Source organism: Pseudorasbora parva, chromosome 9 (genome assembly GCF_024679245.1).
Source record: "Pseudorasbora parva isolate DD20220531a chromosome 9, ASM2467924v1, whole genome shotgun sequence".
NCBI classification, from domain to species: Eukaryota; Metazoa; Chordata; class Actinopteri; order Cypriniformes; family Gobionidae; genus Pseudorasbora; species Pseudorasbora parva.
In genome coordinates this window covers 39,830,061-39,853,022 of record NC_090180.1, presented here as the reverse complement: position 1 = coordinate 39,853,022, position 22,962 = coordinate 39,830,061, and the positions used below count along the sequence as shown (strand labels likewise).

Below are 22,962 nucleotides of genomic sequence, written 5' to 3'. Positions count from 1 at the left end.
GTTTCCCGCCCACAGGTCATTCTTTCAGCCAATGAAAGGCAAGGAGAAGAGTGATGGACAGGTCAAAGTAAAGGCTGAGTAAGTCACATTTTCCAAATAAAACATTATGCTAAATTAAGTTTAGTTTTTTTTTAATTTAACCTAATGCAGAAATTTCAAAATGCAGCCAACAGTTGTTTTCAGAGCCAAAAAAACTTTACACTGTATTTGTGTTGATTCTGAATGTCTTCTCTTTGGAAACATTGAAGTCCAAAAAGAATATGAAAGCAACTAGATAATGTTACAATGGTGCATCATAATGTGGAATGTTTTTTTCTTCTCTTGCTGCTCAGACCTATAAAAAGCCCCCTCAAAATTCAGAATGGCGTGCAGGAATTTGATTCGCCAGTAAAGAAGGTTCATAAACGCAGTCGAGCAATCATAGACAGTGAAGATGAAGATCAGCCGATGGTTAAAGAGCAGATGCCAAAACAGAGTGAAGTTCAAACAGTAAAGCCAGAGAAGGTAAGAATTGATTACTCATGACCATCAACCATGAGAACATCTCAGTTTTCATGTGATGTCACAGCATTATAGGAACACTTACCTGGAGGGCAAAACAAGGCTTTTCTCCATGAAGTCATTTTCAGTCACTCCAGTCATTTTTTTGTGTGGCATTAAGTTCAAATCTAGTAAAACAGTGATATTAAAAGACCAATTCAATGTACACCTTATTGGTTATGTGTACTTTGAACAGGCAAGCAAATGAGCACAAAATATTAATGCAACACATGGTTTATTAAGTGTCTTTCCATCAAAAACCATTATTAAAAAAATGAGTAACGTTCATATGTACGCTCAACTGTATGTAGTATGCATCATCAAAATAGTGTAAATTGAAATCGATCTTTTAATATCATTGTTTTAGTACATTAAGGCATTTTAAGGATAGATTTCACTAATAAGGATTCTTTAGCCTGTCGTTAGTTCACTCTCTGCCTATGCTGCATGATCAGACATCTCATTCTAATGGTCTTCCTACGTAGTTAAACTGTTTACAGTAGTGCAACACAACTCGATTTAAAATAAAACCCAGATCAACAAATCCTTGATTTGCATTAAACTTTGTTTAAATTAATCTTTTTTGGTCCAAAATAGTTTTTCACGTTAAGAGTTTAAAAACATTCTTCTGTTTTTAGGGATTTAAATACTGCAGCAGGCTCTGTATATGGCTCACAAGTGCCCAAAGCTTACATCTTGTTAACATATTTTTTAAAAATTGACAGGCTTGTGCTGCGGTTCTATGGCTGTTTTGCCCTCCAGTCACGTGACTGAAAACTATGAATTGTTGTTAACGTTTCTGTTTCTGCTCCAAACACTCAAGATTCCTGATGTCACCAAGGCTGCCTCCATTCCTGTATCTCCAAAAACTCCCATAGCCCCAACAACTCCGGTCACTTCGAGCGCCTCCATTGCTGTGGTAACCCCTGCTTCTTCAGGCACTCCAGGAACTCCAGCAACTCCAACATCAACATCACCCTCAGGCATTCCCAAACGCAGGACCGGTCCGTTTTAGTCTTTGTAAAATTATCAATATGATATGATTTCTTGATTATCCTTTTTTTTATTTTTTTTTAAATAACCTCATTTTTACTTGATTTAAAAAAAGTATTTTATGTTATCTCAGCATGATAGAGAGTAGGAGTTGGGGGAGAGGGGGGTCAATAGAGAAAGATGTAGATTATGTGTAGATGTAGAGGTGAGACTTGTCTTGAATGGTGCGTGAGAGACCATTCAGATGTTAATTTCCTTTGTTTTCTCCTTGTTCTTCAATTAGACATGCTGGCATTTGCTAGTTTATCCAGTCTTGCAGTATTAGCAAAGTTTTTATTGTTTTGATAATTTTCAGGCCGTAGAAATGTATGTATCAAATATGATACAGTAGGCTTTATAAAGTTAAAGTTCTTCTCCCTGTCTCTAGCCCGCAAGCAGTTCCCCAAGAGGAAACTGGATAGCAGAAGCGATGGAGAGGGGACGAAAGAGGAGGAGGAGGAGGAGGAGGAGGAGAAGGAGGTAGATGAAAGCCAGGAGCGTAAGAGGGCACGGGTGGAGGACTCACCTGAGCAGACAGGTGAGATTAGCTGATCTCTGCACGAGTATATCCTTTCAATGGTCTTAGTACACTCAAAAAAATGTATCTTTCTTTCTTCAACTTAGAGAATGAGATGATGGAGGTGGAAGAGAAGAGTGCAGATGGAAAGAATATAGTGGAGGAACAGAAAGATGAAGCAAAACCAAGTGAAGTTGTGGACAGTGCAAACAATGAGATTAAAGAGAATGATGAAAAAGATAAGCAGGAGAAAAAGATAAATGGAGAGAATGGAAAGAAAGAAAAGAAAGAAAAATTAAAACACAACAAAGAGAAGGAAGATAGCAGTCCTAAACGAGTGGTGAAAAAAGAGAAAGAGACTGAAGACGAGAGGGGATCAGCCAAAAAGAAACCCATCAGCAGCTTTTTCGGTAAGCCTTTTTTCCTATTCTTTCTCTTTTTTTCTTCTGTATTTCAATGAAAATGATACTTCACCTAAACCCGTATGATTTTAAGGGTAAGTAAATGGTGAACATTTTCATTTTTAGTTGAATGATTTATTTAACTTTCAATCTCTTGTAGCACCCAAGAAGGCAGCTGTAAAACTGGAAAAAGATGAGCGAAATGTGGGAGAGAAAAAGAAGGATGGAGAAATCCCTGATGTCGCTGAACAGAAAGAGAAGAAAAGGTAAAATACAAAAATATTCACATTTTAAAACGGCTTGGGATATTTTACTTGAAAATTATAATTGCTTGTTTTAGAAGGACACCATTTGAATGAGCTTTATTTTTTTGACAGTGAAAAAGGGGTGGAGTCTGCAGTCCAGAGCCAGTATGATCCCTCCAGAGCACAGTACCATCCCATTGACCACGCCTGCTGGAGCAGGGGCCAAAAGTAACGTCTGCCTTTTAACAGAGTAATGCAGGAATGAGTTAAAGACATTGCACAGCGAAATTATTGCACAAGGTTTTTGGACATAAAAAAATAAAATAACGACCTCACTTTGTATCGATCACGTTTACCGACTGCCTCCCAGACTTTCGTCCGTCATAATTTTTTTTGGATCGTGTTGTTTAGCAAGCATTTTGAGAGGTGTTTTGACAATTCTGAGACATAATATTAGTGAACGCCAAAATGCAGAATGGTGTATGACACTTCCACTTCGCCTCGCAGCTGATTTCTTGTGTCTTAAAATGTGACTACAGGGGATGTTGGGGACATTAAACCTCAAGCTTAACCGGAAAACTCATTGACTAACTGTTTATACTTGACTAACTGTTTATACTTGTGCAAAATCTCAATCTTTCCGACTTGTAGAGTTTAAGTAGACTCTGGGAAAATGGGATGGTGGCATTGAAGTCATGTGAGCACGGTGTCATTCATTTATAGCCTAATTCCCTGTACCAAATGGCACCCTAAACATTTGTGGTCTTCTTAGGAGTCTGCACTTTCGTGATGTAATGCCGCTTTAACCGTTGGGTATAAGTCTAGTGCGGAGCAAACTAGTATAACAATTATGCATGGTTATAGGCTTGTTATACTATTGGTTATGAGGGAAAATAGGGTATGAAATTTTAGATTTGGTTTAAGGGTGAAAGAAGAATTAAAGTTAATTGACACTTGAATGAAGAGAACACATTTAAATGATGTATAGTTGTCAGTACATGTCAAGATTTTCTTTTGATGTTGACGCCCTTCATGTGAAGGGGGTTCAAACCGGACAAGCAAGGGGTTTCCGTGGTAACGAGCAACAATATCTTAACGACTTATGTGGGACTTTTATTTGAGGAAATCTGTTTATAATAGGGCTATTAGGTGCTGTGCTGCCTATTGATTCAGTTGAAATTAAATTAATAAATTCGCTCATCCCTACTCTCAAGCATGCTTGCAAAACCTAAAATAACAAATGGGACACTCAACAATCTCACGATTGGGCTCACAACACTGTCGCAAGTCCACAACGCAAGTCCACAAGACCTAGCACAAAGTGGCTTTTAGGACAGGGCCTAACTAACTTTAGTTTTTTTTTTTTTTACTTAAGCAGATTGTATTTAAGCTTTAAATTCATTCTAAGTTGTTCATTTGTGATGATTATTTTGATGAGCAAAACATGTAAGAATCATAAACTTGCAGTTCATGCAGCCTTATTTTCTGCAATAATACAAAAGATAATGGGAAAATCCTATTGGCTCAGTTAAAGGTGAACTATGTAGTCTTTTTGCAGTAAAAAATATCTCAAAACTAGGCCAGTGTTATATATTTTGTTCAGTTAAGTTCTTACAATATCCCAAATGTTTCCAACTATTAGGAAATTGTGAGAAAATTGCTATTTTAACCAAGGAGCCGGGACGTCTGAAGGTGTCACCTGTCAATTGCGTCTTATCTACGTCACCCTCGGTTTTTATTTGGCAGAAACGCTTTACTCTTAGCAAGGTGCAACAAGTGTCACAGCAGCCGCTGAGCGAACACAGAGTAATGTAATAACATCGTTTTAAACAACTTAAATGTATCTAATATGATAAACAGAGCTGCGTTACCTCATACTCATGACTGGAAAAGTGGAAATGGCGCCTGCAACTGTGGCCCTTCATAATAAAACTTCTGCTGCTCGTGTGTTGCTCAACAATCGGTCCAGCTTTTCCACCGGCTGTGAGGTGAAGAAAAACATGTCCCAAGATTCTGAGCTCAAACTTGGCATCATCAAACTACGCCTTTGTTTAGAATAGTGTGGGTCCTCTTGCGGACGGAAAAGTTAAATAGTGTAGCTTTAAGGGAACCAGAGTGATGCTAACTTTTTCTGAGACAATAAAGTTTGACACTTTTTTTTTTTCTGTGGAAATTCAGTGTTGTTAATTCTTTATCCCTTTCTTAGAGTGCCATATTTGGCTGTCGCTCGGACCTTTGAAAAGATTGAAGAGGATTCGGGAAGGTATGAAGTGTATAGTTATTCTGTAAATACTGTATGTGTGTGTTTTTCTCTTGCATCTATTTCAGTTTGAAAATAGGTGTGTGCCGAATCTGCAGACTCAATTCAAATTCAAATATTTTTTTACTTTTTTTAGGCTGAAAAACATTGAAACTCTTTCCAACTTTTTGCGCTCTGTTATTCTTCTCTCTCCAGGTGAGTGCATGTTATTTATTCATGGGGGTTTTAATAGGTTTTAATAGGGGGTTCATTAATTATTTATGCAGGACATGTATTGTTGTTTTTTTCTTCTTTTTGTCTAAGAAGATGCCTCTGTTAGGGAGAAGACATTGAATAAAAATACTTTATTTTGTGCAAACGAAGCGCAGAAATATAGTATACATTTGAAATGTCTAAGCTTCACTGTTTTTCATCTGTTCAATACTCTGTTGTTTGTTTAGATGACCTGTTATGTTGTGTATACCTGTGTCTGAACCAGCTCGGCCCTGCGTATCAGGGTCTGGAGCTGGGCGTCGGGGAGACTGTCCTGATGAAAGCTGTCGCCCAAGCAACTGGTAAATATATTTGTGTGTTCCCAAATCATGGGTTCCTACACTCTTTGGATAAGTATAGAGTTTAATTTAGGTAATTTTCAGGTCAGGATAAGTATGGAGAAATATTTGTTTCCAGACTGTTGTCCCATTCATTTTTATAACATATAAAATTAAGAATAAGAATTTCTATAAAAAAATAATTTTAAAAAGCTATACATGTAGTGTGTTTTTATGGCAGAATTTTAGTGATCATTTAGTGGTTGTTAAATAGGACTGGGTTCTATATTATATAATTAATTAATATAATGGTTCACTTTTTGAAGTGATTCTCTTGAACTTCACTAAAGGAATATGCATATGCCACTTAAACCAGCAACAGATAAAGGAGCAAACGATCATCTCAATCAGACTGTACTTTGCTGTTTGGTGATCATGCAACGTCAAAGCACGATTACAGTATCAAACTCATGTCAGAGTTGAATATATGCAGGTTATAAAATGTTTTAGGTTTCTTCTCATCATGGAAGAGCATAATATCACTTTATCAATGTAAAAAAAACTGAAAAGAAATATTTACAGATGACTGTACTACATTGTTGAAAGCGATGCTGTATGAACCATTTATGCTAAATATGGTCTGAAAAATCAACAGGTTTTGAAATTCGAGTCTGAAAAAGGATGGATATTGGCTATGGAAAATGTATTGGAACCCTGCCTAATGTCATTCAACATTCCCTTTGCTTGACCCCTCTTCTGTTGACTTCTGTTGCCAGGGCGACAGTTGGACAAAATCAAGGCTGAGGCTCAGGAAAAAGGTGACCTGGGGTTGGTAGCTGAGAGTTCCCGCAGCAACCAGAGAATGATGTTTGCACCGGCCAATCTGACAGCAAAGGGGGTTTTTAACAAACTGAAAGAGATTGCTAACATGAGTGGAAACTCTGTGAGTACAGACGAGAATAACGTGACGTACACCTTGTTACTTAAAATGTAATCAAGATATATATATATATATATATATACACACACACATATATAATATATTACATATATTTGAGTGCATGTATTACCTGGGAATTGTATCCACAACCGTGGTGTTGCTAGCATTATGCTTTAGTTGCACTACAGGGATCCATCCATATATTGTTAAAAAGATTTTTTTACACCAGAACTGTTTGACAAAAATACAGTACAAATAGTAATATTAATACAATTAAAAATTACGGTTTTCTATCTAATATATATTTTAAAGTGCAATTTAATCCTGTGATGCATTTTCAGCATCATTAGTCCAGTCTTCAGTGTTACATTATCCTTCATTCTAATATGCGGATTTGGTTTCAAGAAACATTTCTTAATATTATAAATGTTGAAAACAGTTGTGTGGCTTAATATTTTTGTGGAAATCATGCTACATTCTATTCTTGATTCTTTGATGAATTGAAAGTTTAAAAGCATTAATTTGAAATAGAAATCTTGCTGTCACTTTGATCAATTGATCAAAAAATAAATATTAATTTCTTTAAAAAAAAAAAACAGATTGACCACAAACATTTGAGTGATAGTCTGTGTATCTGTTCATCTTTTGTTTTCAATAAAAATCAACTTCCTCTCTTTGTCAGGCAATGAATAAGAAGATTGACATTATTAAAGGCTTGTTTGTGGCCTGCCGGTTTTCTGAGGCCCGATACATTGTGCGGTACGTCAATTCACCTTTCACTTATAACTTTTTACATTTCTCATCTGACTAACCATGCAGAAATGTTGAGTACATTCTGAAAAATTACACAATAATGAATGTAATTTATTTATGACAGTTGATTTTTCCTAATTCTAAATGATGTGCCGCAGGCTTTGGTTCTGCTGCTGTATGGTGACAGATTTATATGAATATTAATGCTGAAATTAAATATATTAGTTTGATTGGTTGCTTGTGTGATTGACAGGTCATTGGCAGGGAAGCTGCGGATCGGATTGGCTGAACAGAGTGTTCTCGCCGCTCTCAATCAGGCTGTGTGTCTTACGCCCCCAGGCCAAGGTTTAAAATGATCCTAATGAAACTGGCATTAACACACATCATAATCATAACATTGATAGAACCTCCAGGCATTCGGCATTTGCAATTAGATTACTTTCAGCAGTGATGAATAAAAAATGAATAACACTTAAACATGTTAATATTAATTAGGTGTCCATTTGGTTTAGCAGTGCTGAAATGTTACTAATATGTTTTTCTTGTGTTGGTTTTACCACCAGGTGTGCTGGATGCAGGGAAAGGAATGAGTACAGAAAACAAAAGAGTGTGGCTGGAGGAGAAAGCGCTGATCCTTAAACAGACATACTGGTGAGGGGATTACCTACATAAATATCTAATATTTATTTAAAATAAATAAATGCTTCTGTTCAGCAAAAAATATATATAATTTAGCTTTGCCACCATAAAAAATTAAATATGTATTGTTTATACATTTTTATACTTTTTATTAATACTTAAATATGTAAAACAGGCAAGAGTGAAAAATGATCATCAAAAAATAATTTTTCATTACTTTTTGTATTATCTGGACTTAAGTAAAACATAACCAAAGGATGTCTTGAAATTAGGGGTGTGCCCGATTATTCGTATAGTCAAATATTCTATGTTTAATTAATATTCAAAATCTAAAAATACTGTTTGAATTTTACTGAGTTGATTTGCTGGCTGTAAATGCAGTGGATCTATGAGAAATCCCTCTAAATCTCGCAGTTATAACTAAATCCACTGGGTTGCGCTGTGGAGCGGGTCAATTTGATCACAATGTCATCGCCTGCCTCGCGATGTTTGGAATTACTTGGATGAAAATTATCTTACAAAATGGAGTTACTTTTGATAAAATTAATGAATGAAACTGAGTTATCATGATATCACCAGCACAAGAGAATTACATAAAATCCAAACACCAGTGGAATGAGGAAAGACAGTGATCACTGCGTTCACGAGTGTGGGTGTAAGTGCGTACAGCGAGTGAGGGCGAGATTACTTGTGATAGCAAGATGAACTTGAGACAAATGCTTGCTTTAAGTTTCAGAAAACAAAGTGCTTCACTTAAACTTTACTTATTGTATTTATTGTATTGTATTTAAACTGTATTTAAACTGGGTCCTCAATGTAGTAGAAATGTGAAATTATTTTTTAATTGGGTGCCTTCTAGACTGAGAAAAGACAAATGTATTTTTGTCTCATGGGGATGAAAGACTACAATTCCCAGAATGCTTCGCTGCCCTATGAGGCCATTTCCAAAGCCACCAACTTGATTACAGTGACTTAGTTAGAGAAGACACTACAATTAAAAAATTGAACGTGTCTGTTCAATATAATGAGTGAGTCACCGCGCGAGTATCACAGCACTGAGCACTAACTGCACGAGTGAAAAAAATGAGCTGATGAGGTCTCGTGATGAGAGCTGAGGTAATCACGACTACGCTCACAGCATTCAACACAGTCACAACGCGAGTTCAGTCTGGCACGCGTTTCAGTTCATGCCTTTGCAAGCTTAACTTTCATAGAAATTAATTTGAGAAGTTAGAAGACTTACATTGCTCACCATAGCTCCGTTTAAATGAGTGCCTGTAGCTGAGCTCTCCCTGAGCTAAGTGTAATCTCCCATCCCCCATGCGCAGATTCAAAACATGCGGAAATGGCTCCCTCTGCTGGCTGTAGTCTTTAGCCTTTGGGCAATCGTTCCTCCTATGATGCAAATATCGTCAAATTGAGTACCTATAGAGTAGTATTGCATCCTTCATATCTCCGAAAAGTCTTTAGTTTTATCATATTTATAAAAGAAATATGGGCTGTACCAAGTCTTTCCGGAAAAAACCGAGCGCCTGGAGGCGTATCGTGTGGGCGGAGCTAAAGAATGACAAGCGCGCAAAGCGGTGACGTCCTCAAGCGTGGAGAAACCCATCTATCTCAGCTAATACAGATAATGATCCACAATCAAATCTGAGGCTGAAATAAATTGAACAGGAGAAACAGCAACAGCAGGATGTCCGTCTCTGTGGTATGTACTGTATTTAGGGGCCTTTGTGTGCAGTTTATGAGGACATGATTCGGTTTATGGACTATTGTATGTGACTAGACCTTAGAGGTAGCAAGCAAAACGGTTTTGCACGTCAGAGTCAGAATAGTGTAACGTTATACAGAACAACAATGGAGTAACCGTTAGCGCATTTGAATGACGAAGCACGCGATCGTATCGTTTACTGATGTTTACTCATGCGACGGTAGCCAATAGCAGAGACATTTGAAGTTGATTTACTCACCGGCATCTTCCAAAGCAGGACCGTTCTGTCAAAAACACACTTCTTTGGTATGATTTGGTGAAGTCCTGTGACAGCAGTGACCGTGGAAATCCACTTTGCGACGCGACTGAAGCGATGCCTTGAAGCTTCCCGTCATTTCTGCGTTCAAATCGGTTCAAATGCAGCGCTGCCTTCCGGGAATGCTGTGCTGAAGCGTTGAAGTCGCTCGACGTCACCCATAGGAATAAAGTGGAGCGCGGCGCGTCATAAGTGTTCACGGACGACTGGATCTGCACCTGAGAGACTGTTTACAGCGTGCATTTCCTCTCTCTCCCTCTAGTCACGCGCGCGCGCACCCTACCGGGAGAAGAGCCCATACGGCCCATACAAGGACCTTCCGCTCTATTAAAGTCAAGTAGACCCATACTCGAAAAAAACTCGCCGAAACTTGTGAGAAACCGGAAGGAGTATTTTTAACACAGAAATACTCCATCAAACGTCCAACATTAGTTTTTGAAACTTTGTCTATGTTTAGGATGGGAATCCAAGTCTTTAAAGGTGTAAAAAGCTCAGTATGCATGAAACAGCATTTCACCCCCCCTTTAAAGCTACACTGTGTGATATTTTCCCCCCATCTAGCGGTGAAAGGGTATATGACAATCCAGTGAATATTAGTTTCTGTTCCTCTCAATTCCGATTTCGTTTTAACTCCTACGGTGGCCGATTTAGTCCAAGATTAACATGGCAATCCCCCTCTTCACATTCGACATGGCGCCATCGAGTGTTAGAACGCGAAAGGCGAAGCTTGAATTTATGGTTATGTCCCTCTTTGGCTAATGTACTTTCAAGATGGAGGAGCAACATGGTGACCAGCATTCGAACCCCTCACCCATATGTATTTTCAAGGGAATATTATAAACATATGAAAATACTTTATTACTTGAAAGAAGTAAATATACATTAATGAGCACATATAATTTTGAAAGAACTAAGTGTTTTTAGCTAAGAATAAACTAAAAAAGTTACACAGTGTAGCTTTAACCGTTATTTTTGTCTCTGCAACGTATGTCAGTGGCACGTTTCCTTACCCGATCATATCATCCAATAATATTATCGTTTCTCTCAACATGAAAATGAGAAACAAATACAAACACAACAACCATATACCGACGTGTGTGTGTGTGTAGTTCTGCACAATAACATGGCACGCTCTGATTTCTTAGTGTTTTTCCGTTTTCACTGCTTAAGCTTATAATGCTTTTGTTCTTTGGGCATATTTTTTTTTTACACATACTGTTTAATGTTTTAAAACCTTAAGATATAACGTAAGCATGTTGTGTACTTTGCCTAATCATAAGCTTGTTCAGAAATGGTGACATGTTGATTAAAAAAACAAACAAAAAAACCCGTCTCTCTCAATTTCTCAAAATACTTCATTTAAATATACAAATATTATAATTGAATTTGAATATTAAATTTTTTTATGAGCCCAAATATTCGAATACAATATTTTCGGAAAAGGCCCATCCCTACTTGAAATATTTGATATAGTTTAAATTCCGAGTTGTCTCCCTCGATATGTTGCCCTATTAGAGTGTAAAAAAGGTTTATTTGATGCCAAAAGTCTGTAATATGCTAATTAAATTGAGGGGAAACTCTAGCCCTTTAGGGCCACTGTTCTGCAGGGTTTAGAACCATCCCTAATCAATCATATAATGTAATTCATGATACAACATGCAATTTTCTAATTTACCCTGAAGGGCTTTGGTTAGATTTTTCAGGGGTGTTTGATCAGGGTTGGAGCAGTGCAGAATTGTAGCCCTCCAGGAGCAGTTTTGGACACCACTGAACTACCATTAAATGAGCTGTGTGAAACTGCAAGGAAATATATCTAGTTAAAAATTTAAAAATGTAGTCAACTAAATGTAACAATATCAGTTTTGCATGTGAATGTTACCCTTTGCACAATTTTTTAACTCAAAATACATAGATTGAGAAGGGGGACTGTGTACATGGGGCCCTGAGGCCAGGCGGGCCTGTAAGGGTCTTCTCTAATGAGATTTATACTGGTTTCACGCTCGTCTCACAACTATCGAGTATGAAATTAGCAAAATTTTGGAAGTCTGGTTCATTATTGTGGAAATGTTTGGGTTATATAGAATATTCATATGTACACATTTCATTGTTTGTAATTTGTAGTGAGATTTATATAGTGAATGCTGTCAAAAGCCTGAAAATATGAAGAATTTTTAATGTCCAGCCCTATTGGCTAGCATGAGGTAAATGTACACAGAATGAGCACAAGCTGATTGTCACAACACACCAACTGTGCTGTGAGGGATAATTATCTGAATACTGCAAACAATATTTCAATTACGACTACAGGTGTCCACTGCATAACAAGTGCCTGTTTAATGAGAATTAGCATAATTTGTACCCTACAGGAAGTCAGATTTTTTTTAAACAAATTGGACAGGTTACTACATATCACCTGAATGCATACAAATATTATTTTCATTGATTTCCCTCATATTTTAATTTTCAGTGAGATGCCAAATTATGATGCAATCATTCCTGTATTGCTGAAGGATGGCATAGATGAACTGCCCAATCACTGCAAGCTCACCCCAGGTACTGACCAATCAGTTTTCTCAGTTCTCCCACCTTCTAATAGAAAATGTAGTTTAGAATGAGATTAAACAATGTTGTGTTTTATAGGTGTGCCCCTACGGCCCATGTTAGCTCACCCAACTAAAGGGGTTGGAGAGGTAATGAAACGTTTTGATGAGGCGTCCTTTACCTGCGAATATAAATATGATGGAGAGAGAGCACAGGTGTGTGTCATTTTAATCTTATTCCACAAGGTGGAGCCTCTGCCATTAAAAAAATGACTTTCCATAGCAGTAGCATTTATTCAATTGATTTTTGGTTTTGCATCGAACAGATCCATATTCTTGAGAACGGAGAGGTGCGTGTTTTTAGTCGAAACCAAGAGGACAACACAAGCAAATACCCTGATATTATCTCAAGAATACCACAGGTAAACCATATACAACCAGCAGGATAGAAATACATTTTAGATGGATGCTAAAGCTGGGTGCACACTGCAATTTCTTTTCACAATTTTGCTGTCTAATTTCAGGGATAATAAAAGATTCCATCATAGGGCAAAACCTCAGTGTGACATGCTCACTGAAGCCCAATTAATTGCTTTTGCAAATATTTGCCATACAGGCTATAGCAGAGTGGTGGTGTTGCTCATTTTATATATATTTGCTGTTGAAGCTTAAAGTGAATCAGTGTTGTAACTAAAACATTACAAATTATTTGGAAAATTACCTTGGAAATTAACTTACTTTTAGCCTGACAAGCCAGACCCACATCAAGATGATTGGTCTGGAAACTCACTATAGACAGGGCTCAATCCGAGGGGCGGGATAAACGGTTGTCTTTCAAACTCCCTCTGCGTGCAATTGGATAGCGCTACAACCAACCAGAGCAACGTGAAGCGGTGCTAGTTGATAGATTAAATTTTCGCCATATCCAGTCGAACACATCTTCCCTTCTTAAGAATGACTTCAGTGCCGTTCTTTGTTCTTTTCTCAGATAAAAGCATAACTCCAAGTCTTCCAGAGTCGCAGTCAAAGCTGATTCGAAAGACCGCCGTTCGCCAGCTTCTGTGTTTACTAGTTGCACGCAAGCAAAAATCTGCCGTCATTATGTTAAGCCCCACCCACCGACTCTATACACGATGTGATTGGCCCAACCAGAGTTTGTTTTTTACAGCTCAGAAATGTCTTGAGAGTTGCTAGACTTGCTAGAGAGTTGCTAGACACTCGCGGCAGATTAGATTTGCTGCCACTCGTGTGCTTCTAGATTAGGTTTCTAGGCTAACTTACTTTAGTATTAAGTACTAAAATGTATTATAAAAATAATTATTCCAATAATTAAATAAAAAAATAAATTTAGAAATGTTAAGAAATGGACAAAAGTATAAAACTAATAAAAATGACAACACATAGTTACTTAAAGATAAAATGAAAAATTTTAAATAAATTGCGTTAATACTGCACTACACAACTTTAAAAAAATTCTGAACAGATTTTAAAACACTAGGCATCATTTACTTGTTAATGTTGTAAAGGGCGAAGAGGAAATCATCATATACTTAATGACTGAGGATCACATTCTACCAGACTTTGAGTTGTTCCAAACACAAACTCAAGCAGAGACAAATGCCTCGTTTCTAGTAGACGCATGGCAAATTAAAACAGTGTTCACTCGATTTTCTGCAGAATCTTTTAACTTTGACTCCCCAATGTTTGCAAACTGGCTTTGACTTTTGGCAAGTAATGACTACTCCTCCAGTTTTTAAATTGTTGCAGAAAATGTAGTGTATTCCAGCCTTTAGTAAAATAAAACCACTGCCAGTCAGGACATACGATGTTGAATATGTTCAGTTCATTTTTATCAAATGAGATTTTACTGTGGGCTACCCAGCGTGATGCTACCAAAATAGAAAACCAAGCAACTGACGAAATGTTTGCAGAAACTCAGACTAACATGGTTGAGAAGATTCCTAGTTTAGACACTGTGTTAGAGTCTTTCTCACAGACACTCTCTTTCTCCTTGTTTCTGCGAGTCTCTGTATCTGTCTTTTTCAAAGGCCATATTTGTCCTCTGTCATCCTGCTCTGTTCTCCTCACAAGAAAGCAATAATGGATTTCAGCCCTAAAGCAAAGAAAGCATTTGATAAATGACATAAGCTCACACGCAGATAAATCAATGAAAACGCTGTTGTTTTGCTTATCAGTGTCCATATCTCTCTCCTTCTGCCTTCGCTTTTCTCAGTTGTATGATATTCAGTGCAAAATCTCATTATTGTACAAATATCGAAACTGTCATAAGTACGAGTCATAAACAAGATGTCTTGTTGGGAATTAATGTTCACTCAGCAGCTGAATACAGTTGTCAGTCATGTTTTAGAGTACTAAAAATGGTTATGAAATGGTGACACACATTTTGTTTGCTTTGTCACGCTTAAATGAACAAGTAATTTTTATAATAGTTGAATTAAGTTTATTAAAGAATATTCAGATTTCAATACAAGTTAAGCTTAATCAGTTATGTTGCGCATTTGTTGTATATGATTAACACATTTTGTTATTCATTCATACAGACTTGTCTTCAAGCTGCTCTTGTGGGCTATTTTATAAGCAGTCACACCTATTCAATTTGGTTATACCATGGTATATTATTACTCGATTTTATAAGTCAAGATTTTATTAGTTGGTTAATCGTGTAAGCAAGGCCTCCCAAATTGTCCCCATGAAGGCTAACAATTGGCGGGTGAAGGTCGCTGCACGTTTGTTTTTTTCAGCTGGGCAAAGGGATTTTTTCCAATTACTCTTTATCTGACTCCATTGAATAATAATTTTGAATTTAGATTTCATGCCAGTTGTTTATTTGGTGATTTATAATTAATAGTTTAATCACACATTTAATTATTCTGTTTAACCCTTTCTTGAAATTATACCCATTCATAACCTGAATAATTAAAGAGCAAGTCAGAATAAATCAAAGTTTACAAATTATTAACAGTTAGGTAAATGTATAATGACAATTACATAATCAATTCAAAGGTAGCCTAATCCATACATAACATCAAATACTCTGAAGAAAGAAATGTATATACCTGACTTCTGAAGATTACATAATGTTGGGTTATTTTAAGATATCCAGATATCCAGCATTACGGGCTGACCTGATTACAGTATCGAGCCCTGATCTCTTTGCAAAATTCGCTTTAATACCAGACCAAGACAGAAAAACTCTTTCAAATGTGAACATGAGTTTACAATGGAAATTTGCATTAATCAAGTCCTATAGACCTGTATTGACCAAAGACCAAATGGCTGAAAGCCATACCCACCATACTAAGGCAAGATATCTCTAAACTCTTAAGACCTTTATTATGTTCTGTTTTTTATTATGTTATTGTTTCTGTGGAGAATTTGTACCAGTCGACATTTGAAACTATATCAAACCCATATATATTGTATAGTGAGGACTGACATAGAATCAAGTAGATTTTTGGTGTATTTCAGGTGATCTCCGTATAAGCGGAAGCAGGAGTTTGGGGGAATTTCATGTGAAAGGAAAGACATGCAAATTAGTGATGATTCACTAGATGATTCACTCAGTGTGATGTCGTCTTGGGCGGAGACGCTAATTGTATGAATTAGTTCAGATGCTAATTTCGTTTGTTTCTTCAGGGAGTAGGCTAGCCTAGAAATCTAGACGCACCCTAGCGGCAGCAAATCTAATCTGCCCGCGAGTGTCGTCTAGCAACTCTCAATACCCTTCTGAGCTGTATTCCCCTAACTCTTGCCGGGCCAATCACATCGTGTATAGAGTCGGTGAGCGGGGCGAAATGGCGAAGTCATGCAGTCCATGACAGTCCAGTGGTGGTTATGACAGTCCAAACATTCACCTATCATCCATATACCTCAAATATGGCTTATCATTTGAAACATGTAATTAGCAACTTTACATGGCTGCTTGCTCTAATGTTAACCTAGATAACTGGAAATACTTCATTTGGATTATCATAAACAAGGTTGGAAATGAACGTGGGGCTTTGGGCAAAAATGGCTCCCAAAATTAACAACAACAAAAAAAAACCTGTATAAGCGCTAGATTTTAATCCTTACTGTACATTATATATAGATAAACCTGCAGACCGTAACTTTTTTTGCGTTCAAAATGTACTAAATTTATACGAGTGAGTTAAATCATAAGCCCATTTTCCAAACCCGTGTTTTTGTCTTATCCTGAATTGCTATAATAAATAATAATAGATTTTATTTATAACGCACTTTTCATGCTGAAGAATCTCAAAGTGCTACAATGGAAAAGGGAAAAATAACAAAAATTAATAAAAAGTAAAAACATAGAATAATAAAAATAATCAACAAATAAAAGCCTTTCTGAACAGAAAAGTCTTCAGTTGAGCTTTAAACTGTTCCAAGCTCTGTACTGCTCTCAGCTCACTGGGAAGACGGTTCCAAACCTGCGGTGCAGCCGAGCAGAATGCTTGGTCCCCCATGGTACGAAGCCTGGTGGTGGGAACTTGAGGAAACAGGTGGCCTGATGATCTGAGGGTGCAGGTGGAGGATTTCAGAGTGATAAGATATGGTGGTGCATGCCCGGTGATGCATTTATGTGTGAGCAAGATGATTTTGTAGTTGATTTGGGATGAAACGGGAAGCCAGTGCACTGAGTGTAGGATGGGAGTTATGTGATCATATACTATAATACACATATAATAAGTGTTTATAGACCTGTCACGGTAACAAATTTTGCTGGACGGATAAATTGGCCTGGAAATTGTGATGAACGATAAATTTGTTGGAGAACATTTATCATCTAAAATAATGATAATGGCATAATAATGTATTAGAATGAAAGAATAAAAGCAATGGACTCTCAGTCTGTTTAAAAAAATGGCATTTAAGAACCAAAAACAATAAATCAAATTGATAAAAACTGCAACGGATGATTGTGTTTTAGGTGCATATTAGGGGCGGCACGGTTCCCAAAACCCACGGTTCGGTTCCTGTCACAGTTTTTGGCTCTTGTTGTTTTTTCTTTTAATTGTTAACAGTCCAGAAATGTACTTCAGCATATGATATATAGCTTAATTATCCACAATTTAGGATACGGTATTTAAAAAATTGTCATATGTAATCATGCACAAATTGAACTTGACCATCTCTGAGGAAAGCTAGGTGAGATTTTGAAACGGCAAGAGAGAAGACATTGACATGCTTTTCATTTATTTGGTAAAAAAAGGAGAATGTGTATTGCTGTCTCTACCGGAACGTATGTGCCTTTTTAGCACACAAAGATTGAACTGAAGAATTAACTTGCATTTATCAAACTGCCAACTTCAGTGTAGTTTTAAGCCTGTAGTTTTAAGATGAGCGTGAGGGTGCATGCGGCAAAAATGAAGGCTTCGCGGAGAGTGCAAGACCCAATTTCGCTTGGCGGTTTGCACGTCATATTTGGTAACTTTGCATGCGGCTCCGCAACCGAAGAAGCACGAGTTCATGCGAATCCGGCCGAGCATGGCGTCTCATTACGCCGCACTCAGTGTGCGCGTCCAGTATAAACACCTCCCCGAACAAACGATGCGCGTGCAGTCAGCGAGAGAGACGAGGAAAACAAGCAGGCAAATGGAAATCATTGCGTCGGTTTTTTTATTTATTTATTTTTTATAATGGTTAATTCCCCGTGGAAATTAATTTAAAGGACCAAATATTGGCGTAATGGGAAAGTTATTGAAATGAAAGTGCTCCTGAAGAAAAACGTTGCCGTAGAGCCCTGATATAGGCTTGCCACATGAGAAATATATCTATAGAAAGCTTGAAATGTCTACTTTTAAACAAAACATTCAAATTTTTAATTTTGCAAGATGCATTTTTCTCTAAAGGCATGTCTATACTGCAAGGATGGCGAGTCAGCTGTGCTAACTTTGCAGCCGGCACTGACTCAGAAAACACAAGTTTATACATAAACAATGAAAATGCATCCTTGCTATTCTTAATCGTTACTTTTACTAGTGCTTTGCGTCAAACTCTACGTGCGCTTAAAGCGGGAGGCATAGATTCAGCCCCCAGTGTATATTTAAGTAATTAAATTAATATAAACATGCGATTAGACGACTAATGGCTTTAGTCAGCCAAAAATCTTTAGTCGGGGGCAGCACTAGTTGTCAGTCCCAAACACTGACTGTGAAAACAGTCAATTGTGTGAGAAGATTATAAACATTTACTACCCTCCACCCCCACCCACATTCTGCTATAGCTCTTACAAACTCAATATGCACTTGTAACATCTATTGAATTGTAAATGTCACACAGCCTGGGGGTTCAGTGTGCTATGCATTTGTGAAGTGGTAGTGTTTAAAGCTCAGGTGACCTTATAAACAAGTAATTTTAAGTTGCTATGGCTGTGAGGGGCATATCTGCGGGGTGAGGCTTTGCTCGGCATCGATGATCCAGTTTATTCAGGTGTTGATGGTTGATTTAATAAATGTCCTCCTCACTTCTCTCTCGCAGGTGAAAAAAGAGAATGTACGGTCCTGTGTTCTGGATTCAGAGGCGGTGGCCTGGGACAGAGAAAAGAAACAGATCCAGCCATTTCAGGTCCTCACTACGAGGAAGAGGAAGGTGAGCATAACAAATGAAGAGAGATTTGAAAACTGAAACCGTTGAATATGGAAGATAGATGCATAAATGATTGGTTAAATAAGGGAAGACAGATTTTGAACCAATAAGGACAGACGTATTCTGGTAGCTTTTTGGGAAATTGACATGCCCTGCAGTGTGAGATGCATTGTATATTGCATCTTATATAATTTTAAATAGCATTTTGTTCATTGTTTTATAATTATCAATCATTCATTCATGACATTATGAAAAAAAAAAAGTAAGATCATGATGTTGATTAACAGTCATTCAAATGTTAAAAACGTTGTGTATTTCAGGATGTGGATGCATCTGAGATCAAGGTTCAGGTTTGTGTCTACGCCTTTGACCTGCTGTACCTCAACGGAGAAGTAAGTCCATGATTTGAATCATGTGAATGATTAAGCACGTCTCTGAAATGTCACTTTACATGTATTGTATGTCATTTTACTGAATAATATGTCTGTTTTGCAGTCTCTGGTGCGAGAGCCTCTAAGCAAACGCAGGGCTCTGTTACGGGAGAGTTTTGAGGAGAAAGAAGGAGAGTTTGTTTTTGCTCGATCCCTGGATGCTGACAACACGGAAACCATCGCTGAGTTTCTGGAGCAGTCTGTACGAGGTGTGTGAATAAGAGAGCTGTGGCTCGGAATTAGTTTTTTTGGGGCGTGTTGTTGGACCTGTGTGCTTCATGATAATATGAATACATTTTAATGTCTAAATCATTTTACATTTATTTTTGGGACATATTGTATTTGTACTTTTATATCATAAACAATTTTTGGATTGTTTTGGCTTGCCCATTTAAAATGTGGGTCCTGAAGCAAAACCAGTAAATATCTGACATTTAGATGGAGTTGTTGGAGAATTGTTCACTGTGAAGTGTTACTCAGTCATTTGTTTATCAGTAATAGTAATATTTATTTTATAATTGGCTATTTCTTAAATCTATATTTAGGGAGTCTTTTGGTGATTTTAAATGTTTTGCAGATTCTTGTGAGGGTCTAATGGTGAAAACATTGGAAAAACATGCAACTTATGAAATTGCCAAACGTTCCCACAACTGGCTCAAGGTATTGTACATCACAATTTCTCAATGCTACCAAAATTCATAGTAAAAATAACCTTTTTTTTAAATCTAAATAAACACTTTACTTTTATCATATTCATGTTTTGGACAGGCCATATTGTGCCCTCTTACAATGTCTTGTTTTTAATTTAAGCTCTACTAGAATAGGATCTTTGTACAAAATACACATTATTTTTCACATATTTTACATTACTGCAGATTCTCTCCTCAGGGCCGTGCACAGACATTTTGAGGGGCAGTGGCCCAAACCAAAAAAGGGGGCACTAAGGCGACTGAGTATCATTTTAATATAGAGAATGAATAACAAACCTTTTACAATCATACTGTAAATACAATTGTTAGGCTTTAGTGCTAATTACATTTATGTTGTTCTAATTATTCTTCCAAAAAGTTGATTCTGGGCTAATTTGATCACTTTTCTATTTAATTTTTTTATTGGAGATTTAAGTAGCAAATGAGAATCAATAAAGTTATTGAATATATTTTGAGACAAAGGTCTTGTTTATTATTTGTGTGAATCATAGGCAGCAGTTTTTTAATAAGAGAATATGTAAACTATGGTATTTGGGTTAAAAGGCATATTTAACATGTTGATAAACAGCTGACTGACTTCCATTTGTTGACATGACATGGTTAAGATTCAGATGGTAAATATCTTAAGTTGGGTGTCCATCTTAGAGGTAACATCATATTTATAATAAAAATATGATGATCATATCATACAAATATATTTAGTAGTTACAATGATAAAACTTTATTAAATTACTATGGGATCTCATTCATCCAATGTTTTCAGATTATTTACTTAAAAATTTGTTTCTGTATTTTAAAAATATTTGTATATATTGTACCCTGATACAACTCATTTATATTTATAATAGCCTTTATTACCTTTTTTTTTTTTTTTAAATTGTGTATCATAAAATATCATAAATATGATGTATGTTATAGATACTAGTATTAACCTGTAAAATTGATTATAATCGGAAATCTATTTTACAGGAGTTAAAGAGTGACAAACTGTCAGCTAAATATTCAGTATACAGTATGACGATTTACCCGCTGGCTTGCTGGAGTTTTGAATCCATGTTTGCAATGTTGAAACAAACAAACAACTAATTCCGCGGATCAACTACAGTCTGTAATGTCGATTGTAGTTTGTTATATACCTGTTAATGGGACGACATTCTGGGACTGCTGTCTCCACAGAGAGCAGACACAGCCACAGACTGTGAGCGATGCTGCGAAGCGAGCAGGAAAACAGCGGAATTAGTGGATTTTTAGCGAAACAGAGCGCTTTTATTACACTTTTATGGGAATCCTCTGAGGGTGAGGGAGGGAAGAGGGGCACCTTAGCCGATAAGGACAAAGGAGCAGTTGCTCTAGCCACAGGGCCACCCCCCTGTGCACGGCCCTGCCTCTCCTCCCAGTCTGCCAGTAACACTGTATAGATCTAGTCTCTATGAAGCCCCTCCATCCGAAAAGCTCAATGTGCTCTGATTGGCTGGACCAGTGTGTTGTGATTGGTCCACCACCTTGAGCGTGTGTTTCAGCACGCTACTAATGCAACTCAACCAGGCCTCGCCCTCTCTTTTTTTGCGTATGCTTTGTGCAGGAATTATTTAAACTAGGTGTATTTTGATGTATACATTCAAGTATACAAAATTGAGACTCAAGACTAGAATTGAGGCACTTCAGAGAGTTCAGAAACAGTGCTTCGTGCTTACTGATTTAGAGAATAACTTTTTTTTAAAGTTAAAAATACGTAAAATAAAATAAAATTTTTGCTTTGTAATTTTGCAGAACTTTGCTCAAGCAGCAACATTTACACACAACATTTTTGTAATTGTAAAAAGCATAATAGGTCCTCCTAAACATTAGAATGCTATGTAGTTTTTTCCCCTTCTTCTCAGACACTCACATCAAGACTTAAAACCAAGACAAGTATTCAAAGTCAGAAGGAAGGTGCAAGTCATTAAATTGTAATTTCCACCCCATTAAGCTTTTCTTTTGTTCTGTGTCCGTATCCTGACATTAAGGCTGAGTGGTATGATGAAATATATACCCTGACAGTAGAAATGAGACGACCGGTAGAGATTCTGCTATACCTTATGTAATATGATATATCTGTGGTAAGCTTTAAAGATTAAAAAAGCTGAAATTTGTAGTCTGCTACATCAGCAACTGTGTTTCTAGTTGAGATTTTTTTGTGGATTATAATGGAAGTGATTTTAGTTTTTTGTAACTATAGGTTTTTTATAGTTGTAAAGCAACTTGACTCATTAGTCTAGAATTTAACGAATGTCTGCTCACAGATGTTTGTGCTATATTTTGCCTATTTTACTACAAACGTGTCTTGTCTAATTTAATGCATAATGTATTACTGGTTTGAGTGTGTTGTATCTGATGTGAAGCTGTTGTCTTGTGCTGATGCCAGACTTTTAGTCTGCATCCATCAAAATCCAAATGAAAAAGAAAATAATCAAGTGAGATAAAGTACCTTTCATTTGTAAAACATTACATGCTTTTATCAGAAAGGTACTGCTGCATGGTTATGTAAACTAAATCATTTGTGGCTTGAAGTATGTGAAGTGTCACTATATAAAATTATGAATTATTCTTGCTTGTTACACTCACCAAGGCTGAAAAACAGCAATATTGTGAAAACATTTTTAGTTTTCTATGTATTTTATTATTCAAAAGAACAGCATTAATTAAAAACCAAAATATTTAAACATTTACAAAATATTAATCTTTACTGAATAATGAACACCTCCCAATTCTCACATTAATTTATTTACTCATGTTTTTGTTTTCT

General features: G+C 36.8%; 1 protein-coding gene across 1 annotated transcript in view; it reads left to right on the top strand.

Annotated features, from left to right (window-relative positions):
* The window catches only part of lig1 (ligase I, DNA, ATP-dependent), a 28,154-nt gene that overhangs the window by 387 nt on the left and 4,805 nt on the right, over positions 1-22,962 (top strand). Inside the window, exons 2-22 of the mRNA XM_067452618.1 lie at positions 16-78; positions 333-504; positions 1,364-1,544; positions 1,961-2,110; positions 2,197-2,499; positions 2,651-2,756; positions 2,868-2,963; positions 4,942-4,998; positions 5,132-5,190; positions 5,436-5,549; positions 6,302-6,468; positions 7,148-7,224; positions 7,472-7,563; positions 7,782-7,869; positions 12,352-12,437; positions 12,525-12,640; positions 12,751-12,846; positions 18,929-19,039; positions 19,357-19,428; positions 19,532-19,676; positions 20,045-20,127. Coding sequence (XP_067308719.1) covers positions 16-78; positions 333-504; positions 1,364-1,544; positions 1,961-2,110; positions 2,197-2,499; positions 2,651-2,756; positions 2,868-2,963; positions 4,942-4,998; positions 5,132-5,190; positions 5,436-5,549; positions 6,302-6,468; positions 7,148-7,224; positions 7,472-7,563; positions 7,782-7,869; positions 12,352-12,437; positions 12,525-12,640; positions 12,751-12,846; positions 18,929-19,039; positions 19,357-19,428; positions 19,532-19,676; positions 20,045-20,127 — 2,434 coding nt within the window. The remainder of the gene's footprint in view (positions 1-15; positions 79-332; positions 505-1,363; positions 1,545-1,960; positions 2,111-2,196; positions 2,500-2,650; positions 2,757-2,867; positions 2,964-4,941; positions 4,999-5,131; positions 5,191-5,435; positions 5,550-6,301; positions 6,469-7,147; positions 7,225-7,471; positions 7,564-7,781; positions 7,870-12,351; positions 12,438-12,524; positions 12,641-12,750; positions 12,847-18,928; positions 19,040-19,356; positions 19,429-19,531; positions 19,677-20,044; positions 20,128-22,962) is intronic.